This window comes from Choloepus didactylus, chromosome 19 (assembly GCF_015220235.1).
Source record: "Choloepus didactylus isolate mChoDid1 chromosome 19, mChoDid1.pri, whole genome shotgun sequence".
Taxonomy (NCBI): Eukaryota; Metazoa; Chordata; class Mammalia; order Pilosa; family Megalonychidae; genus Choloepus; species Choloepus didactylus.
In genome coordinates, this window is record NC_051325.1 from 50,275,785 (window position 1) to 50,288,132 (window position 12,348).

Consider the following 12,348-nt stretch of genomic DNA (forward strand, 5'->3'; position numbering starts at 1 on the left):
ATGTATGTGCCACGAGAAAGACACTATGTCCATCTTGCTCACTGGTGTGCCCATGACCCATACAGTGTATTAAAGCCACTCAAAATGTATTTGCTGATTGGAGCTTATAAGGAGGGAAGACATGTTCTACGTCTTCCTCCCCATGCCTCCCAGCACACACACGCTCACCTTCTGTAGTGGAAGGAACTGAGGTTGGTGAGGTAGGGACTTTGCATCCTCAGTTCTCCTCCTTTTAAGCCACTTTATCAAAATTCAGTCATCCATAAGCCACTTCACCTTTTCTGCATGATCTACTTACTCCTTGTGATATTACTTACTTAATGCTTTTCTTTAAATAGACTCACTTTTTTATATATATAAACTTAAAGGAGCATTATATTATTTACTTGTCTTAAAGGTAATCATAAAAATACAGAATAAAAATAATGTTATGTAGAATTACATGAATTTCAGTTGCCTGAAATTTCTGAGCCTATTTTTTTTTCAAAAGAGAAATTGGAATGAAGCATTTTCATCTTTTCATCATTGCCCACCAAAAGAAATAGATTTTACATCAAAACCTAGTACATACCCATGTGTATATTTACATTTGAAACAAGTTTTGTAAGACAATACTGACAATACTGCATGTGATGCACTCTGATTTTTTTTAATCTATGATTCCATTTCATTTTTTAGAAATGCTGGTTATATACCACCAAATTAGTTTCATGACAAATACATCAATGATACAACAAAAGCTCTAGGTTAGATTGCTGATGAAGACAAACTACCACCAACAGAAACTTTGTCCTTGTCCCACCAGAAGGATTGTAAAAGGACTGAAAAGATGTTCTCATTATGTGTTCAATGTTTTTAACATCATGTCTACATACCAGCTAAACTCATCTTGCTGAAAACCTGAGGTATGCATGCCAAAGCACAATTTGGGAGAAACTCTGCCCTAGATTTATCTCAAATACCCAAATCTATCTAGAACATGTCCTATACAGGTAGTTCTTAAGAAAACAGACAACTGTAGATGACAATAGTGCTTAACATGCATGATCACAGACACATCACAAAAATATCTCAACACCTTTATTTAGGTCTTAACTCAAATTCATAGCACTCCTTCAAATTTACTATGAAATAAATAGCTTAACAGTGTGTGATTGTCACACACATTCTTCTACCCAACCATAGACCTCTTTCTTCCTCTCAGGCGCACTTCATCTAATTTTTTTAGCACTGGCTTGGCCTTTTTTGAGGAGGCCGAGTAGCTCTTCAGAAAAGCTTCAAACACAGTCTCAGTGTTGGGATGGGTGCTGAGGAAAGCCTTCTCTAGGACATACAGGTCTACTCCCTTATCTTCTGGAAGTGCTGAAATGAAACTCAGCCCAAAGTCTATAAGCACAATGTTCAGCTGTTCCATTGGGGGTTTCAGGAGCATGTTTGAGGTGGTGAGATCACCATGAATGAGGTCTTCATCATGCATTCGAGCCAAAACCTGCCCAACTTTCTCTGCTAAGCAAGAGAGAGTTTGGGGAGCTTTTTCAGTCTCCATGGTGGATTCAATATAATCTCGAACAGTCACTGAATCTTCAATTTCTTCCATGTATAAACAGTTAGAAGCATAGTCCACAAAAAAGACAACTGGGGCAGAGATCCCTGTAATCAAGACATAGCAATTACTGGGTTGGATGATTCTTTGTCATCTTCTTTTTTTTTTCTTCTTTTTTTTTTAATGGTAAGCTTAGATTTCAAAGATCGAGCCAGTTTTTTACAATCTATTATCTGCTTATTTCTGGAAAAAGATTTAGGAATGCTGTTGCATGGTACAACTTAACTCATTTGGAAGTTTCCCCTGTTCCTGCCCAGTAGACAAGTTTAGGAGTGCCAAAGCTTCCTCCTCTTTTCCTGAATCATCCTTTATGAGTGGACATCATTTGTCATATTTGCTCCCTAAAAAACAAAACAAACAGCCAGAGGGGAAAGCAGAGCCCAATCAGAGCAGTGTCTACGGGATGAGAACCCAACTAGGAGGCCACACTATGTGTTGGCTCAGAGATTCATCTTTGCAGTCAGAGAGGATCTTGTTCAAATCCCACTCCTTTCTTTATTAGTTGCATAACCTTAAAGTTACATTAACTTCTCTAAGCATCAGTTTCTGCTTCTGCAACATAAGAATAATACTTCCCACAAACTCATTCAATCAATGTTTATTGAATGTCTACCATGCTCAGGACACTGTTCTAGATGCTGGGGACATGTCAGTGGGGACACAGCAGTCAACAGGGCAGCTACAATCCCTGCTTAATGGAACTTATGTCCTAGAAAGGGTGAAAACAGAAAATATGAACACACAAATAACTTTAATAAATCTAAGCTAGGGCAGAGATATGTCTGCTTGTTCACCACTGAATTCTCTACAAATTTCTCAATACTTAATAATGTCCTGGTCCATCAGGTGCCTAAAAACTACTAATGAAAGAAAGAAGGGCAAGAAGTGTAAAAGTAAAACACCAATGTTTCCAAATCAGACAGATATGGACTGGGAACCAGGCTAGACCACTGAATAGCTGTGTGACCTTGGGTAAGTTACTTCCCCTCTCTGTGCTCAGTGAGCACAACTGTGTTTTAATGACGGAAAAAAATGATATCTGAACATTTATTGAGCAGTATGTGCTAAGAAGACATACATACCTCCTGTAATAGTCACAAAAACTCTATGAGATGGGTAGTACTATCATCAATTTCACTTTATGAGATGAGTAGTGCTATCATCAATTTCACTTTACAAGTGCGGAAACTGACTCAAGAGAGGTTAAGCAACTTGTTGGAAGGATTACATGTGAAGCGCGGAGTGAGCGACTGGACTCAGGACACCAGGATCCAAAGGAAGTACTGGTAATTACATCCGCTTCTTAAAATTAATGAATGAAGAGATAATGACAGAAAACTGAACCAAGAGAAACGGTATAAATGGGGAAACCAAAGCTCAGAGAGGTTAAGTAACAAACTCAACATTGAACAATAGTGGCAGAACTGACATCTGAACCAGGCGGAACGGCTCCAGGGTAAATGATCGCCGCAAAGCCACGCGGCTGCTTAAAATTCATGTATGAATGGAAGGCTAAAAGAACGGTATTGCCCGAATGAAGTCTATGGTAAAAAGTACAGATGGAGAAACTAAGGCAAACCGAGGTCAGAAGCAGAGGTGAGACACTCGCGCGCCGTCGCCCAGGCCTCGGGGTCTACCCACCCCCGACCCGGAGCTGTGTTGTCTCACCTGCGCGGCGGCAGCGGAGCAGCGCCCGGGCCTCCTGCACAGTCCGCCTCCGGCTGAGCCGCGCTTCCAGCGCCGGATGCCGGTAGCCCTTGGGGAAACGATGCTTCACCACGGCTGCGCGGCCCTGGAACCGGCCACGGAACACGCGTGCCTCGGCGCCCTGTTTCACCATCTCCAGGCCGCTCAAGAATCGGCTGCTTCGCTCCCGGGCCGCGGTCAGCGCCTCAGCCTCCAATACTGGTTCCTCGCTCTTCTCAGATACCACAGCGCCGGACGCCGCCATAATTGCGCTTCAGCGCCGTCCCTCGAAGACCCTCGGCTCTTTCCGGAAACTGTCGGCGATACTTCGGCTAGCTCCGAAAGTCCTCGGACCTCCTCGGACCTCCTCGGACACTAGAATGGCTCCACCTCCGACACTTCTCACAGTGAAGGTTGTTCCGCCCAACTTTTCGGCTCTTTTCGGCTCTTTTCGGAAGCCTTCGTCCTCCTTGGGGACGGTACTTGTGGGCCCGCCTCCCAACTCTTCGGCTATCTCCGCAAACCCTCGGCAACTCTCGGTAAGCAGCTCGTCCCTACTCCTCGACTCTCTCCGGAAGCCCTCGGTGATTTCTTGCGGGGTGTGTTTTACTGGCCCCCACCTCCTTGTTCTTCGGCTTTTCTGGAAAATTCTGGAGTTTCTGGCGAAAAACCTTTTCGGAATCTCTTCGTCTTTCCGGAAGTCCCTCTCGGTCCCGAGAAGCTGCACCTCTAGGAGTTACGTTTTTGGAACTTTTCACCCCTTGGCACCTGAGGCCTCTGTGAAAGGGGCTCGTAGTAGTCAAAGTGGGGTAGGGGCAGACGGATACCTAACCATCCCCACCACCTAACCGTGTTTCCGACATTGTTTTAAGTGCTAGGACAGTAATAGCTACTGTATATTGAGTTCTTCAGGAGTAACAAAGTTAATTAACATTAAAACCCATTTTACAGAAAAGAAAATTGAGGCTCAGAGAGGTTGATGGGGATGGTGAGGTTGCAGGGGGAGGTGGGATCAGGGAATGTTTTTTCCAGAGGAGGCAGAACCTAAGGCGAATTGGGAGTGATAAATAATAAAAAATTTGTATCTGTTTTTTGATTGCAGGCTGTAACAAATTCTTACAATACCGAATTCTGCACGCAAATATATATATATCAAAGATTGCTTTTCTCCCCCACCCCCCACCAATCTGTATCGCACCCAACTATTATTTAGTTTCACTGTAGATATTTTTAGTACAATGCGCACACTGACACATACAGTTCTGAGTTTTGTCCCCAATGTACATTCTTTTGCAACTTGCCCCCAAGCAATTTATCTTGGACAATTTTCCTTATCAGTACATGTAGAGTTACCACATCCTTCTAGATGGCTCTACAACTGGTTCCCTGTTGCTAAACAATTGTTTTCATTTTGTTTTTTTCTTTTTCTTTTGGTTTGCTTGTTTTGCTTTATTTTCTGTTAGAAGCTATGCTGCTATGCTTATCCAGTGATCTATGCATACATCCGTGAATGTTTCTGAGGACATCTTTCTAGAAGAGATGTTCCTAGATAGTAGGAGGTGAACAAATTGAAATTTGATCTAGGTAAAATAAAATGGCCACCTGCATTGGGCATTGCCAGGAGGGACCCCTTTCCAAAGAAAGGATTTTCCAGAAGACAAAAGCAAAAGCAATTGACCTACGGGGGCTTTCTGAGAAATTGGAACAAAGGAATGTGCCCTACAGAATTTAGGGTTTAGGATAAAGACCCAATCCTTAATTTGGCCAACAAGGCCAAAGGACCCCTGCAACCCCCTTCCAGCATCCGGTTCCATCAATCTGCCCCCTTGCTTTCTACTCTTCACACTTATTTGTCTTCTCTCAGTCTCTTATTCTTCATGCTCCTTCTTGTCATAGGCGCTTTGTCCCTGCTGTTTCCCCTACTAAAAGTGTTCTCTCCATTTATTCCTAGTTAATATCTAAGCATCCTTCCATTCTCACCTCAATTGTCACTTCCTCAGGGTAGCTCTCCCTGACCTCTCAGAGCAGGGAAAATCCAGCTTTTATACACTCCCATGTCCCTGTGAACCTCTCTTCTTTAGCACTGTCACAGATTCCCTTTTATTTGTTTGTTTGTATGGCTATTTAATTAATGTCTGCTTCCCCCACTCGCTCTCAGTTCCACAAAGGCAAGAAGCCTGTCTGTTTACACACACCATTCCATCAACTCGGAGAGACGAGGTAACCTAGGAATGTGCTCACGATAAAGAAATCTTTAATATCATTTCCCTTTTTTTTTTTTTTTTTTGGATTGCTAAAGGGTGAAGGAGTGGGGTAGATGGCTCTTTGTGTATCAGGGTACCTTAATATCCTCAGAAAATCAAAGGTTAGTTTGGGGTATTGATGGAGATCCAAGAGGCTCTGAATAAGAAAATGAGATGATTTGGGAGGTGGAAGACTGGCATGTGACGGGGAATCAGGTCTCCAAAGGAAGCTTGAGAGGGCACAAGAAAAAAGTGATAAACTGTGGAAGGTGGAAGGAGTGTGCCTTTATGTGGGCTCCCCCAAAAGCAGGCCATGAGACAGGGATTTGAGTGTAAGTAGTTTATGTGGGCTGTGATCCCAAGAAATACCAGCAGAGGAGCAAGTGTGAGAATGAGATTAAGTTTAGCTTTCACACAGGGTAGGTGTGGCTGGGGGGGCAGTTCGGGGGTTGGCAGAGGTTTAAGAAGCCAAGCTGTAATCAGTGGCCAGTCCTCCTGTTTATCTGCCCACTGTCCTTGCTAGGTGGAAACTAGGGGATGGAGGTTCCTAACTAGCTCAGACTGGCTCTGTAGTTAAAGAACAAAGGAAAGAGGTCACGTAAGCACAGAAGTGGTGTCAGTGCCTTATAGGGCTTAACAGTTATAGTCAGGGGTGGAGACTTGTTTCAAATGTTTCTTGTTTCAAATGTTTCAAATTGGTGTGGGAGACTTATTTCGAATGTTTCAAATTTGCATGGGCTAGTTAGGCCTGTAGAATAGGCTGTAATCTCTGGAGTCTCCAGCCAATGGAGAAACAGGGGAGGAACTTGCATGTTAGGCTTAGGGAATAAATAGTGCTGTGCTCTATTGTTCTGGGTGCCAACCACCACATTTTGATTGCATGCCTGTTCTTCCAAGATTGTGAATAAATTATTTTCTTCTCTACAATCAGGTGAGCGTTTATTCTTTTTAGGTATAGTGCTTGTTTCTCACAGCGAGGTAGAGAAGGTGCTGGCAAGCCGGTTTCCACTGTGGGCGACTGGAGCTCAATCCTGCTGGAGACCTCTGGAAGCCAATGCAGAGAATGTATGCCTCAGATGCAAGACTCAAGGGACCTGGGCACTTACACACCACTTCCAGCAATCACTGGCTGAGGTCATGGTCAAGGGGCATTACTTCCTTTGTACTTCCACCTAGCCACAGGGCAGCAAAGCAGGCTCCAGAGGCCAGAGAAAGCCCATGTTGCGGACACTGGCATTGACGGTTGGCCAGTATGTACTGTACTGGTTAGGGCAGGGGGGTGTAGATGAATACAGACAGTGCTCCAGTGGGGATGCATTCTGCATTATTCATCACCACGGGGGCAGCAAGTGACAGAAACAAGCTTAAACACATAAGGGAATTTATCTACACACAGCTAGACCCTGGAGCTGACAGAATGTCATCAGAATTTGATTCTGGCTGTTTCACAACATGGCTTTCTTCTTTGATGGCTTTCTCCCCAGGAAGGCTCAGCAACTCATGATGAGCTCCAATTTTGCAGGCTCGCATCTGCCAGCTCGGCAACCCCAGCACATAGGATGAACTTTTCTGTATCCATTTCCTATGACTGCAGTAACAAATTACAGCAAACTTAGTGGCTTAAACAACATAAATTTATTATCTTACAGTTCTGGAAGTCGGAAGTCTGACATAGGTCTCGCTGGGCTAAAATCAAGGTGTAGGCAGGGCTGCATTTCTTCTGGAGTCCCTAGGGAGAGGATCTATTTCCTTGCCTTTTCTAGCTCCTAGAGGCTGCCCACATTCCTTGGCTCAGCCCTTTCCTCCATCTTCAAGGTCAGCAACATCAAGCCGAGTTCTTCTCAGGCTGCCATTTCTCTGGTTCCTCTCATCCATTTCTGCCCCTCTCATCCGCTTCTAGGGACTCTCGTGATTGCATTGGGTGTACCCAGATAATCCAGGAAAATCTCCCATCTCAAGGTCAACCTTAACTTAATTCCATCTGCAGCCTTAATTCCTCTTTGCCCTGTAATTTAACATATTCACAGATTCTGGGGATTGTAACCTGGACATCTTTGGGGGCTGTGATGGTTAGGTTCATGTGTCAACTTGGCCAGGTGACCCAGCTGTCTGGTCAAGCAAACACTGGCCTAACAATTGCTGTGAGGACATTTGAGGCTGGTTGATAAACCAACAGGCTGGTTTATTGGATCATCAGTCAATTGACTGCAGCTGTGACTGATGACTCATCAAAGGGCGTGCCTTCCACAATGAGAGAATGCAATTGGCTGGATTTGATCCAATTAATCAGTTGAAGACTTATAAGCAAGACAGATAGAGGACCTTCACTTCTTCGGCTGCCCAGTGAAGCATTTCCTGAGGAGTTCGTCGAAGTTGGCGGTTTGTTTCCTGAGGAGTTCATCGGACATCTTCCTTGGAGTTGACAGTTTGTTGACAGCTCTACAGAATTTGGACTCATGCATACCCACAGCTGCGTGAGTCACTTTTACAATTTGATAATCAGAGACACCTCTCATTGATTCTGTTTCCCTAGAAAACCCTAACTAACACAGGGGCCATTCTCCCTTTTTTCCAACAGTTCTAGCAAAACCCCCAGGGTCAATTATCATTGAGCATTATTAGATCACATGACTATCTCTGAACCAATCATTATAGCCAAAGAAATGGAAAACAGTGATTGGCCAGCTCTGTGTCATGTGCCCACTGTGAGTAGGGAAAGGAGGGGTAGGCTGCTTTTTGCCTGTCCCTGCAGGATCCACGGGGAGTGAGAGAAGGGGAGATATGGCTTCGCAAAGGAAAATCAGGGTGTTCTTAAGAGGGGACAGGAAAATGAAGGCTGGGCAGGCAAAAGTAGGAGATGCCCCTTCAGGTTGGCAGGCCAGAATTTCTTGCTGTGAGGAGAAGCTGATGCATTATTAGGATGGTAATGACAAATTTTTAACCAAAAGTAGTTTCTTGCAATGTGGTGGGTGCTCACAGCCCTCCATTACTACAAATGTCCGATAAATATAACTACGTCTCCTTAGTACACGAATTTAAAGTAGTAAGGAGAAAAAAATGCTTAGCTGTTAAAGAATTAAGATTCAGAGCAGTGTTAGGGAATTGGGGAAGAGTAGGAAATAAAAACAAGAGGTGATTAGGAGAAATGTCAGTCCTCACATCCCAACCCACCCCTGGCATATTGCTCCAGAAACACCGAGGGAATATTAGATTTGCTATCATATGAATATTTTAGGATAATATTTTTAAAACATCAACCACTGATTCTTTTTACCCATATTTTCAACACTCCCTTTTCCTTTCATTGTTAGAACATATGAAATAGGATTTGGTTCACTTGTGAGTAAAGAAAGTGACTTACCAGTTTATCTTTGAAGTAGGGAAGGAAAGAGTCCAAGGCTGGAATGGTGCATCATGGAGTTAGGAACCCAGGTTCCCGCTGTGCTTTTGCTTTACTGGGTGTAATTTCTGTGCTCAAAGTCTCCCTGTGGCACAAAATGGCCACTGGAGCTCCATCCATCATGTCTACATTCTGGCTTGGCTCCTTTAAGGACACTTCCAAGAAATTGCACACAATACCTTTGCTTATATCCATAACCATTATGCGGTATGCATCATTTAACCTAGCGGTTCTCAACCAGAGATGATTTGCCCTAGCGAACATTTGGCAATGTTTGGAGAAATTTTATTGGCATGACAGCTGGGGGGAGCTGTCATCTAGTTGGTAGAGTCTAGAGATGCAGTGATGTTGCTAAACATCCTACAGCTCTCAGGGCAGCCTCCCACCACAAAGAATTATTTGATCCAAAACATCAATATAGCTGAGACTGAGAAACCCTGACTTAATCTTTCAGAGCTTCAGTTTCCTAAGCTATAAAATGGGATTAAATATACCGGCCTCGTAGAGTCTTGTAGGATACAAATTTGATCAATCATGTGAAGATTTGCAAGCTAAAGTGCTGCCCAGATAGGTGACACACCTGTGCTTGTTTCAGGTGGGCGGAACAGCGTGCACTGACAGAGGAGCATGCATAGCACCAAGCAAGGGACTATTTGCAATGGTTCAAGCCCCAGGTAAGGGAACCAGAAGGGATGATGCAGTACCCCAGAGGGAGTGATCCTTGGGACAAAGGAAGGAACAGAAGGAGAGTGCTACATAGAGGAGGTTGCTTGGAGAGGAGCAGGACTGCTGCATCGGTAGTCAGACAACCTGGAGCACAGGTTACGTAGCCTTGATTAAGCCCACCTGACAGGACCAAGCTGGTCTCTCACTGCTTCCCTGCCCTCATCTCCTACCTCTCACCCCCTTACCTTTTCTGCTTCAGACATCCTGACCTTCTTGCTCTTCCTTGGACATACCAGACACACTCCTGACCCAGGAGTCTTGCATGTGCTGTTTCCTCTGCCTGGAATGCTGCTCCCAAAGATGTCCACATGCTCATTGTCTCACCTCATCCAGGTCTTTACTAGTGTCACCTTTTCATTGAGGCCTTCTCTGACCACCTTATTAAAACTGCAACCCTGTCCTTCTCCTTGCAAACTTGGTCTTCTTTCCTGCTTTACTTTTGTCCATAGTATTGATCATTATCTGACATACTCTGCATTTTACTTATTTATCTTTTATTGTCTCTCTCCTTCCATGAGAATATAAGCTCCATGGGGATGAGGATTTTTCTGTTTTGTTCATTTCTGTATCCCTAGCACTTGCACAAAATAAATGCTCAATAAATACTTGTTGAATTAATAAATGAATGCAAGAATGAATGAATAGATGAGCCACTGCTCCTCCACAGTGAATCAGGCCTGTCTCATCAGGATATTCCACTGGATCCCAGCTGTAGTATTAGTTTATAGGTGGACATGAATCCCAGGCCTACCCAGTGAGATTCAATTCTGAGATTCTGGAGGGAGCTCTTTGGAAGTAGAAGTTTTCTCTATACTAAGGAAACTAAACTGTGAGAATGTGTGTCTGGGGCTGCCCAGTTAACCTGCCTGAGTGAACCCCAAGTAGAAGAAGCAGGGAGTGAAAGACAGAGTTCTGATGATATCATTTGAATCTGGATCCAGCCATGCCTGAAGCTGACATTTATGTCAAACAATAAATATCTTTTTGCTTAAGCCACATTGAGTTAGGTCTCTGTGACTTACAACTCAAAGAATCCTGTCCACCAGGATTAGAGACACGTGGAGCTGAGCCAACTTACTGATACACAAGAGAGCCAGTTGAACTGTAGATGCATGAGAGAATCCTACAGATGCCTGAAAAATAAACAAATAATTTTATTTGAGGGTTTGTGGGGTTTTCCTGTTGATTATGCAGAATTTTTGTGGTACCAGCAGACTGTCATAAATCTAGAGGAACAAATGGAAGCTGTCTGGCACATCATTATCTCTGTCCATTCCATTAAGGTCTAAGGCTCTCTGCTCCTTCTGGGCAATGCTTGGGACACATGGAAAACTTTACTGAGGTTTCCTATGCTCCATTCACTTAGCCACATATGGACACTGATAATCTCTGGGTTGTGTCCAGTTCATAAGATGATTTGCCAATGCCCTTTGTTTTAAATAATAATAGTAATATCTACTTGCCCTCATTAAAAAAAATCAGGAAAGTTCACATTGTCATAATGGAGGATCTGTTAGCCCTGGACCCACATTCCTACCCAACAACAACCTGCTGAGCTCCACCCCAGCTGCCCCCTTCGGAAAGAGACTTCAAATAAAGTGGCTTTTTAAGGGAAATTTGTGGATCAGGGGAGACCCTTTTTCCTTTGCAAGACTCCAAATGGATGAATAGTTTCTTTATATAGTGAGTAAGAAATTCAGAACCCCAAGAAATAGAAGTCAGTCAGAAGAGTTTTTCAGTCAAGTCCCTTATGATCACGTTAAGTAAAATTGAGCTATTACCCTCACTGATTTCTCAGCTTCTGATAGTTAGACCACTCTCTTCTGGTTCAAAGGCTCAAGGAGAGAGTCAAGGACCCCCACAAGTCTTATGAAGGGCAGAGAAGTCCCCCATTGCCCAACTATGTAGACAAAGCTCGTCCCTACTTCTTCCTTTGATCTAGATAATTAACAGTGATGAAGTCTGTATTAGTTATCTATCACCATGTAACAAATTACCCTAAAACTTGGTGGCTTGAAACAGCACACATTTATTATCTGCTTAGCTTAGCTGAGGCTTCATCTCAGAGTCTCTCCTAGGTGTCAGCGGGGGCTGCAGGATCTCAAGGCTCACCTGGGGGATTAGCTTCCAAATTCACAATCTTATTGGCCGGATTTGTTCTGCACAGGCTGTTGCTCCAGGGGCCTTTGCTCCTCACTGGCTGTTGGCTGGAGGCCGCCCTCAGATTCTTGACGCATGGACCTCTCCATACAGCAGCTCACAACACGGCAGCTGGCTTCATCAGAGCGAGTGAGAGAGCAAGAGATGGCAGGCAAGACTGAAGCTACCGTCTTTTACGATCTGATCCCCAAAGTGACATCCATCTCTTTACTGTGATCCCACCCACACTCAAGGGGAGAGGGTCACCAAGAGCAAGAATGCCAGGACACGGGATCATTGGGAGCCATTTTAGAAGATGCCTACTGCAACTTCCAGTTAGAACTTTCCCTTTTTCATTCAGGAGCAACAAACAAAGAGGGCTTCTCTATTCTCTAGATGAGATAGAGCAGGGTAGCTGGCAGGCAAACATCCTCATGACTGCAAGCCATGGGACCAAGGAGCATCTCAGGCTTTCATGCCCTTTCTCATCATATGACCTCCACAGATTATCCCACAGGAATGGGACAGCCCAGGTCTTGCTATACCAGCCC

General features: G+C 44.1%; 1 protein-coding gene across 2 annotated transcripts; it reads right to left on the reverse strand.

The window, feature by feature from the left end:
* Positions 1-1,066: 1,066 nt before the first annotated feature.
* TP53RK (TP53 regulating kinase) lies at positions 1,067-3,653 on the reverse strand. Of its 2 annotated transcripts, none has more exons than XM_037811594.1 (2): positions 3,272-3,653; positions 1,067-1,650 (listed from the first exon to the last, which is right to left on the reverse strand). In XM_037811594.1, exons 1-2 carry the CDS (start codon positions 3,552-3,554, stop codon positions 1,172-1,174), a joined length of 762 nt encoding a protein of 253 aa, XP_037667522.1. In that variant the 5' UTR covers positions 3,555-3,653; the 3' UTR covers positions 1,067-1,171. The 2 variants fall into 2 exon arrangements, with proteins under 2 accessions (XP_037667522.1, XP_037667523.1); XM_037811595.1 differs by lacking the exon at positions 1,067-1,650 and adding an exon at positions 1,682-1,944.
* Between the last annotated feature and the right edge of the window lie 8,695 nt (positions 3,654-12,348).

Bases quoted from the DNA above. Each gene is read 5' to 3' on its own strand.
- TP53RK (XM_037811594.1), bottom strand. From the start codon at position 3,554: ATGGCGGCGTCCGGCGCTGTGGTATCTGAGAAGAGCGAGGAACCAGTA. The intron at 1,651-3,271 runs GTGAGACAACAC...TCTTGATTACAG, and splicing joins GCTCCGCTGCCGCCGCGCAG to GGATCTCTGCCCCAGTTGTC.